The sequence below is a fragment of the Amblyraja radiata genome, chromosome 11 (assembly GCF_010909765.2).
Source record: "Amblyraja radiata isolate CabotCenter1 chromosome 11, sAmbRad1.1.pri, whole genome shotgun sequence".
Classification (NCBI taxonomy): domain Eukaryota; kingdom Metazoa; phylum Chordata; class Chondrichthyes; order Rajiformes; family Rajidae; genus Amblyraja; species Amblyraja radiata.
Window position 1 is genome coordinate 41040257 of NC_045966.1, and position 8150 is coordinate 41048406.

An 8150-nucleotide genomic window follows, 5' to 3' on the forward strand; every position below is an offset into this window, starting at 1 on the left:
CATTGGTTTGCAATTCTGATGAAGGGCCCAGAACTAATCATTTAATTGTTCTCTTTCCTCATATAATCTATGACATGATGAATGTTTGAAGACATTTGTGTTTTTTTCCTTCATAGATGAGATTTCATACTTAGGTCAATAGAGGCTTGAATCATATTCTGTGTCGTTCTGCAGCCGAAGTGATTTCGAAAGAACGCCCACATCTAGTGGTATAAATAATACAATACACAACCTCTGAGGATCAATGCGGCAATGAGCCGCTTATATGTAAATTGCACGAAGGGAATGCTTGGAAGAAGTGCACAATGAAACAAAGGGTCGCAAAGTAAATAGGAATTCACAAGTCGTCCAATTTTCCTGTGCCCAACCTCCCACTGACACATTTGTCAGGTGCATCCCATTCTATCAGTTTGATTCTCTGAATTAAAACGCGCACACAAATGCAGAAACTCCTGACAGAATCAATCCAAATTTACTTTCTGTTTTGTGATGGTAAAACATGCACCTGACAATCAACTCTATTTGATTTGGAGCAGGCTAATTTTTCCCATGAACACCTTACTTGAAAGACAACATTCCTTCACCAGTTGGTACCATTGAAAGCGATATATTAACTAAATGCAACTTTAAGAAATGTGACACTACAAAGAATATTTCCTGAAATATTTACCGTTGATTGTTTAGTATGAAGGGAACAATAAGAACCTCTCTCAAAACGCAAAGCATTGGAGGAACGCAGTGGGTCGGGGAAATGGACGGTCAATGATCCGGTTCAGGCCCCATCTTCGATTGATTGCAACTGCTGCGTCCCCCGCTGCCTTCCTCCAGCACCGTGTATTTGGCTTTAGATTGCAGCAACTTCCATTAATAGACCCCAGCAGTGAAGAACAAAATCGTACGAAGTTTCCAAATAAATATATTTCGTGTCAAAGCTTAATTGGAATAGCAAGACCGCAACCTATGTTGCAGAGTGAATGATCCTTTTGAGTGAATGGATCCTTTCAGATAGTATCAAGGATTTTCAGGGCACAATGCACTCAGTACGTGTCTGCTTTGACTTTCAAAGTTAAATGCTGAAAACAAATCGAACCGTTATTTGCAGGAATTGGGGGTTATGGTTGTACACCGTTAAATATTTAGGGGAACAGTCCAGCTTTAAGAATTACAACTGTAGTTATTGAAAAGAACTGGTCGTGTCGCTGTCTACCAATGAGAAGCTTAAGTGCACAGATGGATCCTTTGCCCCTCCCACGGCCCAGAACAAAAACGTCAGACGCGACGAGAAAGGCGAGCAGTGGCCGCGTTTTGGTGGCGGAATAAAGCAGAGAGGATAGATTTACCGTGTGTTTCCTTACGGCTTTCAAGATATGTGATTTTCTTTATCTTGTGGTAAGAACATTTTAACGGATCACCCGAAGAGAGGCGTGGTTTTGGACGTTAGCTGATTGCGGAACAATGGCGTACAAAAACCAAAAAACGAGGTTTGCCTGCAATGTGTATGCGTGTATGTTACTGGTATGTGCACCGGATCTAATTACCGGGCAACTTCGTTATTCTATTCGCGAAGAAATGGCAGAAGGCGCTTTTGTTGGAAATATCGCACAAGATCTGGGTCTGAACGTGCGGAAATTATCAGCTCGCAAGTTGCGACTAAGCTCTGATGACGGAGGACGGTACATGAAGGTTGGTTTAGACAATGGGGTATTATCTATTCATGAAAGAATCGACAGGGAACGTATTTGTAGGCATGCAGACATGTGTACCATGTATTTTAAAACAATACTGGAAAATCCTTTGGAGGTGTACCGCGGGGAAGTAGAGATTCTCGATATCAATGATAATCCTCCGAATTTCGGAGACGGACGCATAGCCTTGCAGATATCTGAAGCGATTGCACCCGGAGTACGTTTCCGTCTTGAGAGCGCGGAAGATCCCGATATTGGAATAAATACCGTCACCGCCTACACAATCAGTTCCAATGAGCACTTTAGTCTAAAAACGCATACAGCAGAAGATGGTATTATGGTAGCCGAGTTACTGTTAGAGAAATATTTAGACCGAGAAATCCAATCATCTTATCAACTCTTGCTTACAGCGACTGACGGTGGGATCCCTCAGAGATCAGCCACAGCTCAGATTCTCATTACTGTATTGGACAATAATGATAATCCACCAGTGTTCGATCATGATATTTACAGGGGCAGCTTAAGTGAGAACGCTCGTCAAGGTGCCATTGTGATGAAAGTCAATGCAAATGACGCGGACGAAGGAATGAATGCGGAGCTAACGTACACTTTTAGCGATGTTGCTTTGCGAAGAGCGCGTAATTTGTTTAGTTTAGACCCAGATAGTGGGCAGATCCGTGTGGAAGGATCGCTGGATTTTGAAGAAGCAACTAGCTATTCTCTAGATATTCAAGCTGTAGACCACGGTTCACCTGCAATTACTGGACACGCAAATGTGCTGATCAAAGTAATTGACGTGAACGATAACGCACCCGAGATTAAGGTGACATCAGCTTCCAACAAAATTCCGGAAAATGCTCCACCAGGAACATTCATAACGTTCATTGATATTATTGACCGTGATTCTGGCGAGAACGGTCAATTCCGCTGCGAGATACCCAAGAACGTCCCCTTTAGAATAGAAACACCATCGAAATTGGTTACCAGTGAAACTTTGGACCGTGAAGTGATTTCTGAATATATATTAGTAATTACGGCATGGGACTTGGGGTCGCCTTCACTGACATCTAATAAAACCATCCGTATTGCCATAACCGATGTAAACGACAACGCCCCGCGGTTTGCTGCATCCTCCTACAATGTCTATGTGATGGAGAATAACGCTCCGGCTGCATCCATTTTCGTATTAACTGCACTAGATCATGATCAGGAGCAGAACGGCTATATTTCTTACTCTTTTGTGATCAATCACATCCAAAACCTGCCGGTATCCTCTTACCTGACCATCAACCCCATAAACGGAACGATTTACGCGCTACGTTCCTTTGATTATGAGAATTTCAAAAATTTCCAGATCAAAGTACAAGCCCGTGACGCCGGGGTGCCTCCATTAAGCAGCAGCGCCACGGTGAATGTGATTATCCTGGATCAAAATGACAACGCGCCGGTAATTGTTTCACCTTCAGAAGAGATTGGATCAGCAGCAGCGGAGATCGTGCCCCAGTCAGCACGTCAAGGGTACTTGGTTACCACAATAATGGCAACCGATGCAGATTCTGGTCAGAACTCGCGGCTCTTTTATCAGATAACGAAATCTACCGATGCCACTTTGTTCAACGTTGGGCAAAATTCCGGAGAAATTAGAACAGCGCGGAATATTTTGCAGTCCGATAATCCTTTACAAACTCTGGTCATCTTGGTGAAGGACAATGGGCAGCCAAGCCTTTCCAGTACAGTTACAATGAGCATTAGAGTTTTGGAGAACAGTACTGAAGGAATCACCGAAAGCAGCACCTTGGTGAAAAATCCAGAATATTTCGCTGATCCAAATGTTTACTTAATCATCATTTTCAGTTGCACTTCCGTTGTCTTTCTTCTGATCATCGTTCTGTTGATTGGCATCAAGTGTAAACAGGACATAAGTATTATCCAAGGGTACAACACCCCCAGTTATTGTTACAATCGTGGAGACTTGCACGGCACGCTTAATGGAAGACCTATCATGGAGGAAACTTTACGCTATCCCGGGACGGGCCGGGTAGTCCGTGTGCCGGAACCGCATCAATATTCGGTCTGCCTGTCTCCAGAGTCAGCGAAAAGTGATTTCCTCTTCTTGAAGCCATGCGGCGCTCCCGCGTCTCAGGCCTAAAGATGCGTAACCTCAAGTAAGACGCATCTTATTTGGGGCCATTTAATCTCAAGGAATGTGAATTCATTCGTGAATTAAATATTTAAGATTATATTATTTTGTGCAATTTCGCTTTCGTTTAAATTGTGCATTTGTTGTAATGGTAAAACATAACTTTTAGCAAATAAAATACACTCGGCTGAGTGGGAATTGTTAACTACGACGGGATTCCACTTACCTTTCATTGAACCACGGATAGAAATTCATTGCGACTAGATCAATTACGTTCAGGATCTTGAATCCGTTCATATGGTTAAAGTAATAACATTTTAAAATTACGACCAAAACATTTGTCGTGTGCATATTCCATATCATGTTCTGATATCCAATGTAGAAAAGAACTAAATAAATAATGGAGATGACAATAATTTCAATATATGATGCACGTGAAACAGACGAGAGTGTGGATGCTAAAATCTTGTGCAAACAAATGACCAAGCTTCTGGGGTCAGTAGACATCTGCGGAAGGAAATGGACGGATAACGTATTGGGTTGGGGCAATTTCTCAAGCGTGAAGTACAGAAGGTGTAGCTGGTAGAAATAAGTAGGTGCATTGAAGTGGCGTGCTAAGAGTTGGCAAGTTGATGCCAGGTAAGGAAGGGTTGATTGTCAGATGGGGAAGGTGCAGAACGATGGGTGGGTATGGCGACTTAGATTAGAATGAGGTGGAAAAAGGAATCAGGTGGTGGAATCTAATAAGAAAGGACATTTAGGAATGAAATGCAGAACGAGAGGAAGGGAAAGTGGATGGGAAGGAACAATTGAGAGGATGGGAGTTAAGGATCCCAAAGGATGTAGGGGAGGATGAGGAGCAGAAGGATGAGACGGGGGATCAGAAAGGAACTGTGACTGATAGGTGGAGAGTGGAAAAAGTGATGTACGTTGGAGGCCATGCAGATCAACAGTAGAGAGGGTGGATTTGGGGTAACATGTAAATGGAAAATGGGATGTCTATTCCGTTGGCTTGGAGCTATGAAATCGGAATATGGGTTGCTGGTATTTCAGTTTGAATACCGCCCCCGCCCTTCTGATAATGGAGAAAGCTGAGGATAGGGAGATATGTATTACAATGGGCCTATAATTGAAGTTGTATTCGGAAACCCCAACTGACCCTGGTGGACAAAGTGCAAGTACTTGCTGAAGTGGTCGTTTCATCTACGACTCGTCTCCCGGTGTAGATTAGGCCACGTGAGGAGCACTAAATGCATTCACGAAGCTGTAAGAGGTGTATGTAACCCTCTGCCTGACTTTGAATGGCTGTTTAGATCCCTCTGGATTTGAAGGAGAAGTACAGGAGCAGGTGGTGTACACCTCGAATTGGCACGGGAAACTGCCTGGTGAAGGGTGGTGTAGGTTTTTAGTGATGTGTCGCGGAGGGACTGACCTTCTGCAGAAAGCAAAATGGGGTGGAGAAAGGGAGATGTGGCTGGTGGCTTGATCGATTTGGAGTTGGCAAAAATATGTGTGAATAATATATTGGATTGGAAATTACTTGAGAAAACTCAAATGAAAAGCTGTTGGCCGTTCAGGCAGAGGAGGGGTACAGTTAAGGTGACCTCTTTAGAGCCTCTGTTCCAGGAAGAAAATGGGAACTCTGAGGCATTCTTAATTGGGGAATGGAAGTGAAAACGGACTGGACGTCCATGATATGATTTGGACCGTGGGGCCAAAAATGCTGAAATGGCGGCGTGCGTCTCAGATTTCTTAAAATGTTGATGATGAGGGACAAGAATCATGGGCAAGATGGAGTCGAAGTAGGTAAATATGAGCTCACTAACACACGAGTATAAAAACAGAATGGGCCTAGCCGGGGTCTCCTGTTTGCATATCTTGAGTAGGAAGAAACGTTTATGTTGATACGATGTTGGAGCATAATTAGGCCATTCGGCCTATCAAGTCTACGGTGTCATTCAAACATGACTGATCTATATTTCCCTCTCAAACGCATTATCCACCCTTCTCCCTATGACACCCTTCCTAATCAAGAATTTATCAATCTCCACCTTAAGAATATCCATTGATTTGGCCTCCACTGCCGTCTGTGGCAATGAATTCCACAATGGGGTGGTAGATTGCAACCTTCACGTGGTCCGCCCTGTTTCGACTAATGCAATCAACTCGTCGTGCACAAACCGAAGATCAAATAGAACAAGTTGCCCAACAACTTTTGGCTGTGCACGCCACACGAAAGAAGGAGTATTCCACTATGAACGCTCTGACTAAAGGAATCCCTCCGTATCTCCTTTTATTCTGAGGCTATGGCCTCTGGTACTTGCCTCTCTCACTAGTGGAAGTAACCACTCTATCCAGGCCTTTCACTATTCGGTAAATTTCTCCCTCGCCTTTCTAAACTCTAGTGAGTACAAGCCCATTGCCTCGAAACGCTCATCGTTTGTTAACCCAATCATTTTTGGATCCTTCTCGTAAACCTCGTCCCTATCATCTCGAACGCCATCACGTCCTTCCTCGAATATGGGGCCAGCAATTGCACACATTATTCCAAATACGGTCTGACCAGTGCATTATAAAGCCACAGCATTACATCCCTATCTTTGTATTCTAGACCTCTCAATAAATGCAAGCATCGCATTCACCTTCCTTACTACCAATTCGACTTGCAAATTAACCTTTAGGGAATCTTTTAGTGTTGGTGCTCCCACGTCCCTTTGAGCACCGATTGCTGAATTCCTGGGGACACTCGGCATCTCGGGCAGCACATGTGGAAACACAATAGTTTTCGTTTCCGATGCGGGTCCATTCATAAGTACCGGTAGACGAGAAAACGAGTTAGCTCTGAAAGAACTGAACCTGTGATGCTATGAAGCCAAAACAAATTGTTCCTGCTCCCTCCCTGTGCACAATGCTTCAAATGTGGCCGAAGCAATCTTTTGTTCAACGGTAATAAATCTCATTACTTTTACTCAGTCCATAAGTTAATGAATCCAATCATGTCATATGACTTCTTTACCACCCTGTTTCCATGTGATCCCATTTTCAAAGAACTGCTTTCCTGTAGCCAAATTATCTCTCTGACCATCAAACTCAAAGTCATTTCCGTTCACTGGATGTGGCCTATCCTGCAGGGCTCATAAATGAAAAACATTTTGCGATGCACCTAAGAACCAATGAAACATAAACCTATCCTCACTGCTACCTCTGCCGCTGCACATAGGTATGTGGTCTTAACCTCTGAGAGATATTCATATTTTCTATCCTCCGCTCCCCGACTTAAACGAACTTACCTTCAACTTTCCCAGCTCTGATGAAGCGTCCCAAAGCTGTTCCGTTAATCGTTTACCTTTCCTCAGTTAATTAATGGCCAGATGAGGTTTTGCAGCCTTTTCTATTAGTGGTTTTATAGAGATGAGATTTCATAGTTGGGTCAAATGAGTTGACGTAATTGTATATCGCTCTGCAGCCGAAATTATTAAGAAAAAAAAGAAGCCACATTTGGCAATATAACATACCATTAAAAAATAATAATTCGGCATTTAAAAGCTAACTGGCTCGTCTCCAGAATTATGTTAATACAAAGATTTCCGAATCAGACTTTGCTTTGATTTTATTCCTTATATTATTTCCTAATTGTTCATGTTTACTTGTACTGATTTGGAACGTATTGTTACAATTAATATTCCTTGTCTTAGAATTTGATATTTGCTAGGTTCGCGTGACGCAATCATTAATAACCATATCTGCAGATAGGAAATAAAAAATCCCAAATTCAATAAAGCAAGAAAATTGGTATCCAATCAGTATTTAGTTTAAATCTTTTTATTTGAATTTTGAATTTAACAGCAATTTGCATACATACAATGATAACAGACAGTGATAATCAAGACATAATTGTAAAACAGTATGTAAACGACCCTCAAAACCCTTACCCTTACCCACCCTCGCCACCCGGGGACAAACAACACACATACGTACACATCCACACAAATACGATAAAAAAAAATTAAAAAAAATAAAAAATAAAAATAAGAAAAAATAAAATAAAAATAAAAATAAAAAATAAAAAATAAATTTTGTGCGGAGGTAGGGGGGGGGGGGGGGAGGGGTTGAGGGGCAAGCAGCTGCAATAAGACAGAGCTGTGATAGAGGGCACTCAGTCCTCTTCCGAGTCCGGAAACAAGTTAAGAGAGTTAACAAGTTCCAGGAAAGGGTTCCATGTATCTAGGAATGTCTTGGTAGAGCCTTTGAGAGAGAACCTAAGTTTTTCAAGCTTTAAGTTGTAGAGCACCTCCTTGATCCAGCGGGCGTGTGTCGGGGGACAG

At 42.6% G+C, this 8150-nt stretch overlaps 1 protein-coding gene across 1 annotated transcript; it reads left to right on the top strand.

Moving 5' to 3' along the window:
- Nucleotides 1-1240: 1240 nt before the first annotated feature.
- Nucleotides 1241-4033, top strand: LOC116978579 (protocadherin gamma-C5-like). Its single transcript, XM_033029813.1, has one exon. It carries the CDS (start codon nucleotides 1456-1458, stop codon nucleotides 3832-3834), a length of 2379 nt encoding a protein of 792 aa, XP_032885704.1. The 5' UTR covers nucleotides 1241-1455; the 3' UTR covers nucleotides 3835-4033.
- Nucleotides 4034-8150: the final 4117 nt, after the last annotated feature.

Excerpts from the sequence above, each read along its gene's own strand:
- LOC116978579 (XM_033029813.1), top strand. The coding sequence starts at position 1,456 with ATGGCGTACAAAAACCAAAAAACGAGGTTTGCCTGCAATGTGTATGCG.